Source organism: Peromyscus californicus, unplaced genomic scaffold, assembly GCF_007827085.1.
Source record: "Peromyscus californicus insignis strain IS unplaced genomic scaffold, ASM782708v3 Scaffold_21__1_contigs__length_65335640, whole genome shotgun sequence".
Taxonomy (NCBI): domain Eukaryota; kingdom Metazoa; phylum Chordata; class Mammalia; order Rodentia; family Cricetidae; genus Peromyscus; species Peromyscus californicus.
The window spans coordinates 27,120,873-27,134,561 of record NW_026294514.1 but is presented as its reverse complement, the minus strand read 5'-3'; the positions used below and the strand labels follow the sequence as shown (position 1 = coordinate 27,134,561).

Sequence of the window (13,689 nt, the reverse complement as noted above, 5' to 3'; positions counted from 1 at the left end):
ATAACTCAGCTGGAAGCTACCTGGGGAGAGAGACTTCGGATTGGGAACTGGTCAGACAAGGAGACAACAGATAACAGAGGCCACTGTAATGTGGGCAGTCAGGAAAGGCCTGTATGAGAAGACGGCCTTGAGTGGATCCCACCAGCTAAGAGGGATTCGACTCGCTAAGGATTGAGGATGACAGAGAGAGTTCCAGGCATATCCAAAGTCCCCTAGGGAGGAGAGAGCTTGTTAACATCCTGAGAATGTCAGAAATGTGGAAGATGCTGGAGGAAGACAGAAGTCCCGGTCCCCCTACTATGCCCCCAGTGTCTAGATTGGGGGTCGAGAGGCCCAGTGGACTCAAGATGCTGTTGGTTGAATATGAGTTGTGGCAGGGGAAGGCTGAGTGTGCGAGAGGATTAAATGATAGGGGGCACACAGAGTCATGGGGAGATTTTCAGCGAGGTCCAACTCGGTGGACACGTATTAAGCCCTTACAGTGTACCAGGCACTGGGGGAGGGGGCGGCTATCCATTGGTAGTCTCTGGCTAGCAGTGGGGGCCTCCCAGGCTCAGGCCAATCGAACTGAGGCTTTCTCAGTCCTAAGGTCCCTGTCCCAAGGAAGGCATGGGGGTGAGGTGGGGAGGGCACTGGTGTGAGGGGAACCCCTTCTGGAAGGGAGGGAGCTGCCACCCAGGGTGGGGATACAGGCTCAGAGAATCAGGAAAAGGCAAAAGCTAGCTGGATGGGTGATGGCATGGTGGTACATAGGTCCTATGGCTAAGGGTGACGGCCCCGAGCTGCTCTGTGGGCCGTCAGGGTCAGCACAGCCTTGCTCAGCTCAAGTTGAGTCACCGGCCTGAGCTGGGCCAGGACAGGGTGCCAATGGTCAAGGTGACATCCCAGGCTCCACCTTGCTGGCCTGGCTGGGTGTGGGGAGCTCCAGAGCCTCTGTGTGACTACAGGGGAGCCTCTGAAGCTCAGCCTCCAGCCCCCGACTCTGCTAAGAGCTGGTGGCTGAAGCTGGTAGGGGTGAGTAGGGTAGACAGACTAGCAGGGGCGGCAGAGAATTGATTTAGGGCGCTCCCTTACCCACTTCCCCGTTCCTTTAACCAGTGGCCATGCTCTCCTGTCCCTAGCCGCCAGGAGACCCAGGTCAGAGGCCCTCAGCCACCCCTGGGAAGGGCTCCTGGAACTTTCTAGAAGTGCCGAGCGCCCTGGGGGGTGGGGCGGCAGAACAGGGGACATTCCTGGCTTCGGGAACCTGATAGGAAATTTGATTCCAGCTTCTGGTGGTAGGAGGGAGAGCAAGTTCTCCAAGTGTGTGTGTGTGTGTGTGTGTGTGTGTGTGTGTGTGTGTGTGTGTGTGTGTATGTGTGTGTACACTCACATGCAGGCAGGAACTTTGTGTGTGTGTGTATGTGTGTGTGCACATATGTCCTGTGCCACAAATCCCCAGGGTCACTGCTGTAGCATGAGTGTGTGTGTGTGTGTGTGGGGGGGGGGGGGGGGTGTTGGGGGTGGGGAGTCCCAAATGCAGTGTGTGCCCGAGGGTGTGCCCGGGGCCTCTGGCCTAGGGGAGTGCACGTGTGACAGGCCTGCCTGCTGTCGGGTGTGAGGGGAGAGGCCCCCTCGCCCCTTGTGCCGCTGGCACAGGGCCTGGGTCCCCACCACCTCGGCCTGGCGGGACTCCAGCGGACGCCCTCGGGGTACGCACCCGGGCTCCCCGTTCTTCCTCCCCACAGTCCCTCCTCCCCTCTCCTTGTCCCCCCCCCTCCCCGCCTCCCCCTGCCGGGCGTGGAGGGCTGGGGTGGGAGGAGATTGCGCCTGAGTTTCCATTTCATACCTCGCGGCTAAAACTTTCTTTCTGTCTCGCTCCCGCAGTCTGCAGCTTCTCCTGTCATCGGAAATGCCAGGCCAAGGTAAGGGGCAGCCGGAGCGGGTAGGGGCGGGGCGCCTGCTCTTTGTTTATGCAAAGCGTGGGCAATGGGTCAGGGTGAAGGCCAAGGTCGGGGAGGTGCTGGTGGGGGTCCTGGTCCGCTGTTCACTGCCCAGAGCGGGGGGGGGGGGGGGGGGGGGGGGGGGGGGGGGCGTATTCGGCCAGCCTGGGGTAGCCTCGTCCGCTGCACGGCAGAGAGTGGGGGCGGGGCCGTGGCGTTGGTCTGTCACCGTGCTAGCTACCCATTCTTCCTGGGCCAGCCCCCCCTTTTGGGTGCTTAGTTTCTCCAGTGTTTCCTGGTAGGTTGTGCAGGACAGAGAAACTGAGGCAAGAAGACAGGAGTGATTGCTGCTGGGCCCTGATTGTTCAAACGGCCTTTCAGGTCTGGGCAGAGGGTGGTGGGTCAGCTTGGTGGAGTCATGGGGTGTGGGGTGGTGTGGGTGTCATGAGTCTGGAAGGAAACTGCTGGCAGGTGGCTTAGCTTCCATCGCGAGTTCGAGACCTACTAGGACTTCTCTCCCTACTTTTTCCCCTGGTGTTTGCTCAGGCTCCAGGCTGCCCGGTCTCTGCCATTTCACCTGCCCCTTGCTGTATAAAACTGAGGCTCTGGCAGGAGCCCAGGTGAAAGGAAAGCTGGAGGGCAGAGAGTTAGGGGCAGGGTCTGCTTATACCCCCAGGCTTTCTTTTTTATTAGCTGGGTGGTGTTAGGCCTATCCTGGCTCTAACTGAGCCTGATGCATCCCCAGCATGGGGGCGGGGGGGGGGGGGGGGAGGCCACGGGGAGATAAGAAGCCCACTTCTCCAAACGTTGTGCATGTTAAGTGAGGTGGGCTTCTTACCTTAATGATAAGGCTCTGAGTGCTCAGCTAAGTGCTGATGCATCAGAAGTGCTCAAGAAACAAAAACAAACAAACAAACAACCCTACTGAGGAACAGGGCCTGGTTGGGAGGAGAAGGGGCTGATGATGGCACCTCAGGTCTGGAAGCGGTCTGCTCCCTCCTGTGAGATCCTGAATATGCCGCAAGGACTCCCCGGAAGAGGTGCGTCTCCCCCACCCACCCCACACTATACACGCTGCCTTGCAAAGAGCCGGTGGCTTGCAGCAGGTACCCAGGCTAGCTGGCTGGGTGAGCTTTATGGTTGGGGTGGTGAGGTGGGCTTCTGTTTCTCCCTTTCTTGTCTTCTTGGTTCGGTTCATCTGGGGCAGGGTCCTCCATCTTTAACCCCAGAAACTACCAGATTGCTTGCTCTTCTCCTCACCCCTCACACGCCTTTCACACCGCATCAGTGTTTCTCAGTCACAGAGAACATTTGTGCTCTGTAGGCCTAAGTCTTAGGAAGCACGTCCAGTACACACTCTCGGATCTTAATCTTTGTAATCCCAGGGGGCAGAAGATCGCGTTGCTTTACAGTTGGAGAAACCAAGGCACCGAAAAGTGTGGGTGTAGTTCCTCGGTCATGGTTGTTTGTGTCCCCCCTCCCTCCCCCCCCCGAATGTCCTTCCCTGTCCACTGCACCCATGGCTCTCCCTCCGGACCTACGACCTCTTTCACTTTCCAGCTCCTGCTAGCGTCGGGAGACATGTCAAGAGGATTAGCTGATGAGTTTACTGTCAGTGAAAAGTTGGTTGTGGGGAATAGGTGACTCAGAAAGATGTGACAAGACAGTGGTCCTCTGTTTCAGAAGGACACCAAAGATGACTTTTGGGGATGTCAGCCTACCTGACGGGTCTCCCCTGTGCTGGGGGTGCAGGTACCCCAGGCTATAACAGTCCTGCACTGCTCAGCCAAGGAGGCCAACGAGGGAGGAGTCGGGCAGGGCACCTCCACACAGATGGAGCTTTTCATAGGCTTTCCCCCAATAGGAAGTGGAGCCTTCTGGTGGTATGTACTCCACCCAGCTGGCAGGACTCGACCCAAACCACAGCTCTTACTGCGGGCCTGCCTCTGCCTCCGACCAGGAAGCCTGAGTTCTGTGCTGTGGGCTTGTAGCTAGATCAGCTCGGTGGTTGTCCCTTCCGTCCCCTACTGCCACAGGAGTCGCCAAGCAGCTGGCCAGCCCTCTCCAGGTCCAGGACACTGCTCTAAGGCAGCTGGCGAGAGGGTTAGGCAAGACTAGAGGAGCAGCGTGAGTGTTTGGAGGAGGTGTTAATGTGAAGGGAGACCCAGAGGATGCCCCTTAGTGCTGTGAAGGAGGAGACTGAGCAAATGCAAGGGCCCTGAGGTGAGGGGAGCTTGAGGGAAGGTCAAAGGCAGGCTGGAGGGTATAGGGCACTAGGAAACAGGATGGGGCTGACACTGTGAGGGACCGTGTTGCCCTCAGGCAAGGACAGGGCCAGAAGCTGCTAGTGACCTCCACCCAAGGCTACCCAGTGGCTTGGCTGGTGGTGTGGCACTCCGAAATCACGGGACAGTAGTGAGGAAGGGGCCGACTGGGGTGTGTTTCAAGGCCTAGAGCCTTGCTGCTGGTGGGTGGGATGTTGGGTGTGAGTGAGAGTGACTGACTCATAGGTCTTTGGCCAGAGTGACTGGGGACACATATGGCTTCATTTACTGAGTAGAGGAAGTGTGGGAGAAGGTTCCTTGAAAGCACTGTGGGGATTTTCCTTTGTTTTGTGTCTTTTTCCAGTTTTCTCCTTTTCCCTCCGTAGGGGAGTTTGCTCGCCGGTTCTTAGTTCTGCCTTCCAGAATGTTCCTGTAGTATGAGCCATGCTTGGATGGGGCTGGGGTGTGGATATGCAGCAATATAACATAACACAACTCCCCACGTTTAGAAGATCAAAGCAACAACAACCCTTTGTGTTGCTCACTGTCCCCGAGAGTCTGGAGTTGGAAAAGGGCTTGGCTGGCCGGTTCTGGCCAGGCAAAGCATGGCACCCAGCATTCTCTCCACCACTGCTACTCACAGATATTAGAGACTGACCTCAGGAGCTCAACCATGCTAAGCAAGCACGTATGCCTCTTGTTGCTTTTCTTTGAGACAGGGTCTCACTGCGGCAGACCTTGAACTCTGCTGTTGCCCAGGCTGGCCTTGAACTTATCATCCTCCTGTCTTAGCTTACAAAGTGGACCCCCCAGGCTCAGCAGCAATCCTCTGAAGGCCTGATGGGGTTTGAGGGTTCTCTCTCTGGGGTTCTCTTTTGGGGCTGCCAGTGGGGTGGGCTGTTGTTAGTAAAGGCCTCTCCAGCTTTGTGGTCTCCTTACTAAGGGCACTTGAGCATCCTTAGGTGGTCCTGGCTTCCTGGGAATGATCCAAGAGCGTGGAGACAGAAACACTAGGCCTTTTCCATCCCAGCCTTGGAAGTCTCACACAGCCTCCTTCCTATGTGCACTAACTGTCCTCTGGGACACGGGGCAGCCCTGTGAGGTGGAGGGTCCTGCATGGGCTTGTGTGCCAGTCGGAGGAATCCACGGAATCTTCACAGTGGAGCCATGCTAAGGCCGTGCTGAGGCCACGCTAGTTACTTCCGTCGCTTTGACAAAACACCTCCCGGGAACTGTTTAAGGGAGGGAGGTTCATTTTGTCTCACGGTTTCTGAGAGGTTTCATTTTCCAACCTTGGTGGTAAGGGCGTGGTGGGGAGGAGAAGCCTGCAGGTGGGCATCACCTTCAGAGACCCCCTGCAGTGACCTGCTCCCATGGCTCAGGCTCCACCTCCTAAAGGCTCCTCAGCCTTCAGAACCGCTCTCTAAGCTGGGGACTCAGGATAGATAACGAGCCCATGGGGGATACTGATTTTCAAACTATACCAGGAGCTGGCCGCAGCTGCCCAGAGAAAGGGCCAGGCTGAGCGATTCAGGGAGTGCAGAGTGCATCTCTGATGTTACATTTTCAGGTTTCCTTATCTGCATCTGCACAGGACTTCCCAACATGCAAGATACTCCCATTCATGCCCCGGGCTGGGAGGTGGGTGGGGCTTACAGTCATTTTACACGTTCACCATTGAAACCTAGCAAGGGTGGCCAGGAGGGCTCCTGCATCTCGGCCCAGTGGGCTTGTACTGGGCTTGACCAGGTGAGAGGGTGGAGGCAAGCGAGAGGAACAAGGGTGTGGGAGAGAAGGGACTGGACTCTCAGTATGGTTCCGGCAAACCCCTTCTCCAGTTCTTGTAGAGGCTAATTCTCCCACAGCCCCCCACCCTTGGGGTCCTTACCTGCACCCTGTTTTTTTTTTCTCTGCCATTGAGTATTTTAAATGAATGGTTGGCATTTGCTTCCCATGCTTTTTTAAAACTTAATTTTATTTTATGTGTGTAATGTTTTGCTTACACGTATGTCTGTGCACGACTTGCCTGCCGGGTGCCTGAGGAGGCCAGAAGAGGGAGTTAGAACCGGTTGTGAGCCACCATGGGACTTGAACCCAGGTCCTGTAGAAAAGCAGTCAGTGTTCTTAACCACTGAGCCGTCTGTCCAGTCCTGCATCTCACTCATTTTCCGATTTCCTCTCTACTGTTCCCTCTGCCCCCTGCTTTCTCATGTTACAGTCTCCACTGTATTTACATGTTGTTACTTTAAGTATAATTTTAGAACGCTTTTAGAGTTACAGAGGTACTGTAGGGAGTTACAGACTATTGGGCCCAGGATCCCCGGTCCCCAGATGGACTGTGAGCAGAGCCCTGTTGTCCTGTTTTGACCCGATCAGGTCATGGCTCCTCCCAGCAAAATACTCTTGGTCCCCTGCAGGTCAGATAGGAGTTACATAAAAGGAGCAGGGGCCTGGGTGTGTCAGCACCAGGGGACTGAGATTTCTCACCTGCTTGCTTCCCTGAAGTCCTCTTTGTGCTCAGGCCAGGCCCAGGAGGGGAGAAGACCACACCCACGACTTAGTTTCCTCCCTGGTATCCAAAGGGCTCCAGTTCACCTTTAAGCTCCCAAGGAAAAGGTAATCCTGTAAGGAAACCCACCTTTCACTGTAGGTAATATCCGCTTCGATGCTAGGCCATCATGAACATACTCACAGCCTTCTGTGTAGTTGGATCGGAGGAAGCTGTTCTCCAGCCGCCAAGAATAGCTGAGTGGGAAGGGGCTTGTGGCCCCAGGATCAGTCAGAGGCTCCGAGTCTGGTTGAGTGTTGAAGCTCTTTGGCCTTGGAGGCAGACTACTGAGGTCCAGTCCTGTATCAGTGATACTCACTGTGTGACCTTTGGCAAGTCGCTGAACTTCTCTGGCCCCATCCCTTCATCCGTAACGTGATGACTATAACGGTGCTTACAGACTGGAGGTCTTAGGAATACTGAGGATGGTAGCCCCACCAGAGTGCCAAGTTCAAAATACAGTGCTCAAAAAGTTAGGAATCCTGATTCACTTCAGTTTATTCTCCTACTGTCTCGTATCTCATGAAAGGTGGGGGGAATCTGAGAGCCCAGCACAGCTTGCTGAGGCGATGAGGTCAAGACCAGACACTTGGACAAGTCCTGTCTCCCCCCAACCCCCTCTCTGACGTCATGGAAGAGCAAGGTCATTGTCCGTGCCCCTGTACTCTGGCTTTGGCTGTTTGCCACCTTGTGACAACTAGTGAACACAGCCATGGCTTGAGATCTCGTATGGGTGTTGGAGTCACCTGGGCACTTTCACACAGACACCTGAGTCATGCTCTGCATGGTGCGTGTGGGCACTGGGATTCTTAAAATGTGGCCAACTGTGGCAGGGGCTGTTTCTAGCCAAGCTTGTTGTGGCTTTTAGCAGTTTCTCTCTGAGGTGTTTGCCGGATGGAAATAAGAGCATTTCCGCATGATGATGAGTGTACAGGTACTAAAATCCCGAGAGATCTCAACTGGAAAAATAGTTTGCATCAGGTGAATGGGTGAACACATGGCGATGTGGTCTTCAGAGTCATTTTCCTGGGCCTTAAAAAGTCGTGGACTTGGGCTGGAGATGCCGCTCAGTTGGGAGAGTGCTTGAAGGTGAAGGAAGCCCTGGGTTCTACCCACTGCACCTCATAAACCAGGTATAGGGGTGCGTGCCTGTGAGCTCAGCTCGGCAGAGGTGGAGGCAGGAGGATCGAGCATATCTTCATTTACATAGTTTGAGGCCAGTCTCCATGATGCCCTATTTCAAAACAAACAAAACCAAAAACAAACAAAGGCATGGACTAGTCTTGTACACAGGAGGAGACCCAGAGACATGGTGCCGGGTGAAAGAAAACAAACCCAGGAAGGGTGCACACTGGATGATCCGTTTGGTATAGATGGGCAGAATTCCATTGCCAAGGACTCTCTCAGTAGGTAGTGGGAGCAGGAGGCTGGGGAAGAGGGCCGGCAGACATTGTGGAGAGCGCTTGGGCGAGCAGAACTATTCGGCTACCAAGGTGCACATACACCTGTCAAACCTCTTGAGCCCTCCTAACATCCAGGAGGCGGAGGCAGGAGGATTGGAAGTTCTCAGAAAACCAAACCAGGAGGCTGGGGAGATAGCTCAGCCAGTGATGTACTTGCTGCACAAACATGGGGGCCCGGAGTTCAGATTGTCAGCACTCAAGTAAAAGCTGGGCATGGCGGTGTGTGTCTCTAACCAGCACTGGGGAGGTAGAGATGGGTGGATCCCTACAACTCCCGGGTCAGCCGGTCTAGCCAATCAGCAGGTTCCAGGCTCAAGTTCAGTAAGAAACTCTGTCTTAAAAACTTAAGCTGAAAAAGCAATTGAGGAAGACAGCCTTGCACTTTTTAAAGCCTATTGATAAGTATTTCAAGTATTGATTTTCAAATTCTGGAACAGCCTTGTCTTCTTGAGATAAATCTCATTTGGAATGGTATATAACTTTTCTTATTTGTCGTTGGATGAGATCTGCCGGTGTTCGGGTGAGGATTTTGCACCTATATTTATGTGTGAGAGGAGTAGAGTTTAATTTTTGTTTTACAGTGTCTTTGTCTGATGGAGTAACAATGTAAAACTAAACTCAGAATGAAGGAGTTGCTGTCTCCACATTCCATAGCTGCTTTTTATATTTTTCGGTTTTGTTATGATTTTGAGACAGGGTTCCGCTGTGTTGCCCAGGCTATCCCAGAACTCAAGGCAACTTCACCCACCCTCCCACCCACCACCTACCATCTCAGCCTTCCAAGTAGCTGGGATTACAGATGTGTGCCACTGTGCCTAGCTTCTCTTTTCTTTCTTTCTTTTTTTTTTTTTTGGTTTTTCGAGACAGGGTTTCTCTGTGTAGCTTTGCGCCTTTCCTGGAACTCACTTGGTAGCCCAGGCTGGCCTCGAACTCACAGAGATCCGCCTGGCTCTGCCTCCCGAGTGCTGGGATTAAAGGCGTGCGCCACCACCGCCCGGCTCTCTTTTCTTTTTGGAAGTGTTTGTAGACTGTTGAAACAGATTATTCTTTAAATTTTTGGTAGAATTCGTCTGTGATGCCATCTGGGTCTGGATTTTTCTTTGTGGGTAAAATGTTTATTGCTAATTCAATCTATATGTTGTAGGGACTATTCAACTTTTCTATTTCTTTTACTGGTCATATTTGCTAGTTTGTGTCTTTCTAGGAAATGTATCCATTTCATTGTAGCTACCTAGTTTTGTTGACATACAATTGTTTGTAGTGTTATTCATCATTTAAAATTTTATTTTATTTTTTATTTTTGTGGGGTCACATGGAGCGATGTTACCTCTCTTATTTTTGATTCTGGCCATTTGAGTTTTTTTTTTTCTTGGTCATCCTGGCTACAGATTTATCGATTTCTTCCATCATTTAAAGTCACCCACTTTCCTTTACAGGATTTCCCACATAGCTGTAATGCCGGCTATTGGGTACCCTTGCACTATTGGGTACCCTTGCACTATTGGGTACCCTTGCACTATTGGGCACCCTTGCACTATTGGGTACCCTTACACTATTGGGTGCCCTTGCACTATTGGGTGCCCTTGCACAGTAGTTCACCTACTTCTGGAAGCACCACACATAAAGCCAGGCTCTCAGAGGAAAGTGTTGAGGTGAAATTCCTGCATCAACCCCACAGCTGGCAGGAAGGGAGAATGCTGCCAGTGTAGGTCCAGGTGTTTAGCTCCAGAGCTTAGTGGCTTTCACTGTTCAGGGGACCTCTCTATTGTACGCGCAGGTTGTTCCATCCGTGGCTAGACTCCACTAGTAAGGGAAAAGTTACGGCCCAGGGATCCCCTCCAGTGAGCCTCAGCAACCCCTGGCCAGCCTCCTTCCGCCTTGTCCAGCAGACCACTTTGTCTGGGGGAGGGGTCCGTATTACTACCTCCCACCTCCAGTGACTCTGATCCTGGATCCCCGATAGCAACGAGCGTCCCACATTGTGGCCCTGGCCGATGGCTTGGTACCTGCAGAGCCAGTTGAGACTGAGTAAGATAGAGGCTTTTGGTGGGCTTCCATTCCCTGGGCATGACAAGTTGGCAGGTAGCACTCACAGTGCCCTGCCCGCTGGGACATCACTGGAGCACCACTGGGTTGAGAGAAGTGGTCTGTGCTACATGGCCCGGAGATACAACCTGAGACCCAGTGGCCTCCGTGCAGGCTTTGCTTAGAGGCCAAGGTTTGGTTTAACTCACTGACCTAATAATTCCTTCCCCAAGCCCAGTAGCAGGAGAGGTGGTAGTCGAGTCTGGAGCTCCTGGCCTTAGACACTGATGAATCCTGACTCTTCTATTTACATGAACTGTGTTCTATTGGCGCATACTCAACCCTCTGAAATCTGGTTTCCTTATTGGTGTAAAAATGGTCACAAAGGAATGGTGACATGGCCCAGCAGGTAAAGGCACTTATCATTACGAGTCACATAGTAGGAGAGAACTGACTCTTGCAAGTTGTCCTCTGTTTGCCATGTGTGCATGCATGTGTTTGTGCGCACACACACACACACACTCGGGGGCGGGGGGGGAGGAGAGATTGAACGAACCAGGGGCCTGGTGGGTCAGACCTGTAATCACATAACCACAGCTAGTCAAAAGGCTGAGGCAGGGTACTGAAAGTTCAAACCAGCCTTGGCTACAGGGTGAGTTCAGCCTGGGCAACTTATTGAGACTTTCTCAAAAAGAAAAAGAAAAGAAGCCAGGTGGTTGTAGTGCACATCTGGTCAAAAAAAAAAAAAAAAGAAAAGAAAGAAAAAGAAAAGGAGAGAGAGAGAGAGAGAGAGAGAGAGAGAGAGAGAGAGAGAGAGAGAGAGAGAGAGAGAGAGAAGAGAAAAAGAGGTGGGATGTATCTTAGTGTTAAAGTAGGTGCTTACTTGGCCCTCAGAAGGCTCCAGGTTCAATTCCTAACAGTCCACACAGAACACGGAGACACTGATCTTGCGGTCAGGCTGACTTGCAAGGCTGATGTGAGGATTAGACACTCTGTAGGGGCAATCCTGGTATCTCATAGAGGCTCTGGCTCAACCAGTGACGTCATCTAATAGTCTGATGTCCTCGGATTATAATGCACAAAGCGTTTCCATAATAACACAGGGTTCAAGGCCCCAGGAGATCCACAGTGGCAGGTGAGGGTAGCTCCACAGAAGGACATCCCACACCTGCTGACTGGCTGGCTTCCTCCCTGGTTGGTCTTCGTTTTTTGTTCTAGCCCGCTGAGGACTCCCAGGGGGTGCTGGTGTCTGGCTGATGTATGACTTGGCTAGTTGTTTGTTGCAGTGGGCAGGTGGGTGGATGTTCGTGGGGGGCCATTAGGAGGAGAGGGGTGTGTATGCCTTGGGCCCAGAACCAGTCACAGATTAACGCCCTGACCTGTTCCCATTGGCACTGGCCCGGGGCACCCAAGCGAGGGTGCCCTGAGGTGGCTGGGTTCAAGCCAGGTTCTGTGAGGCACGGCAGGGGGCAGGTCACTCTTGGGTCATGAAAGGGTGGGCGGAGCAGCCAAAAGCCTCTTCCTGTCCATGGAAACTCACACGGCTTGGATTCCACCACCAGGCACATTTGCAGAGATCCTGTGTCCTTGAGTCCATGGGATCCGCGGAATCCAATCCTCAGGACTGCTTGGTAATGGACATGAGTGTGCCCGCTGGGGCAGAGGAGGAAGTGAGTGGGCTGGGAAGTTACCAGTGTGCTCTCATGGCCAGTGAGAATAGTATGAGGTTCCCGGATTTGAATGCAGGATTGAGGAGAGCCTTGGTAGAGTCCGTATTGATCCCAAGTCTGGCTTGACAGGCTGGGATATGGGGCCTCTTTGTGATTTGAATTTTAGATCTTGGAAGGTCTTCCCTTGCATGGTATGGTGGGAGTCTAGTGAGTTAATACATATAAAAGTGCTTAGAAGGGCAGGTAAATGCCGGTGGTTACTACCATCACTTTGCCGTGAGTGGAGTCTGGAGATGGCTTCAGACTGTCTTCGTTTTCTGCCTGACTAAGGCTTGCTGGTCTTCCAGGAAAGACGGCACTGGGCTGTCTTAGGAGGTGGTAAGCTCTCAGCAGCTGTGACATAGAGATGAAGGTTGGTTTGGAGGCGACCGGTCTCTTGTTTGACAATGTGGGGGCTGAGAGTCAAAGCTGGCTTATTTCCTGACAAAGGAATGCAGTGATTTGGTTCTCACTGAAGGACTGGGCTTGTGGGTCCATGCTGGCTGGCAAGGGTCTGGGTGCGGATGAAGTCAGCGAGGTACGGGGCGTATTCTGTGATGCGTGGTGTACCGTAGTCAGTGGTTAGTGACTGTGGTGCCTGTTCACAGGATGCTGATTTGGTCCGTCTGAGGATCCCAGAGCAGAAATACCTGTGTCATCTCATCTCCAAGCTAGATGTGCTTGCTATACTCCCTGGGCAGCATGTATCATCTGCTCTCTCTGTTGGGGTGCTTTGGGACTTCTGGGGGACACTTATTGGGTTGAGTTCTTTCCAAAGGTTCTTTAAAAAAAAATGTGCGTGTGTGCGCGCGCGCACGTGCACGCGCACGCATCATGCATGCATGCATGCATGCATACACACCTTCACTCAGGCATGCGTGCATATTCATGGGTGTGTGCATGTGTACGTAGCGGCCACAGAACAACCTCAGGTGTCACCTTCATGAACACCATCCTTGTGAGACAGGAGCTCGATGGCCTGGAGCTTAGGTGAGACCGGCTGGCCAGCTTGTCCTAGGGATCCTTCTGTCTCTGCCTCCCCAGGCTGGGATTGCAAGTGCATGCTGTTAGTAGGGGCATTTTTACGTGGGCTCTGGGGATTGAACTGAGATCCTTGTGCTGGCGTAACAAGCACCTTACTGACTGAGCCACTTTCCTGCCCGCCCCCCCCCCCCCGCTCTACTTTTTTAACTTTAAAATTGTTCAGGTGATTTCAGCTTTACAGAGAAGGTGTTTCAGAGTTTCCTTATACCTTTCACTACGCCGTGTTAAATCATACCCAAGCACACCACAGTTGTCAAAACAGAGAGGTTCCGTTGATCTGATACTGCCAGTGAATAGACAGCTGAGTGGGATTCAGCCAGCATTCTCATGGCTGCCCTGGGATCCAGTCAGAGAATCCACAATGCTACAAGGCCTCATGTCTCCTTAACCCCCAGTCTAGGGCAGCACCTCCATCTGTATTGTTCACAGCTTCAGCTTGACTTACTTGGTTTGATTGTCTACCTAATCATGTCCACACCGGCTCATTGTAAATAACTGCCTCTTGTCCCCTGGCTGTTTCTAAACTTGGTCACCTGTTGGTGTCCATGTGGTCTTCACTCTGTAGTCTGTAGTCTGGGGTTGCATGCTTTTCCTGTGGTATGGGAACCCCCCTGAGGGGGTAGGCTTCTCAGTGCTTGGCTGTTTATGGAGTCAGGACACCCAAGAAAGATGCATGTGCCCTATCTGTTGAGGAACGTATTTTAAGGTACAGGC

The 13,689-nt window shown here is 52.9% G+C and overlaps 1 protein-coding gene across 9 annotated transcripts in view; it reads left to right on the top strand.

Annotated features, from left to right (window-relative positions):
• Tns1 (tensin 1) overlaps positions 1-13,689 on the top strand; it is a 222,643-nt gene that overhangs the window by 53,471 nt on the left and 155,483 nt on the right. For all 9 annotated transcript variants that reach the window (XM_052749829.1, XM_052749830.1, XM_052749837.1 and 6 more), the window contains exon 3: positions 1,867-1,904. Coding sequence is in view for 7 of the 9 variants with exons in the window: in XM_052749837.1 (XP_052605797.1) it covers positions 1,867-1,904 (38 nt within the window). In the remaining 2 variants the exon portion in view is untranslated. The remainder of the gene's footprint in view (positions 1-1,866; positions 1,905-13,689) is intronic.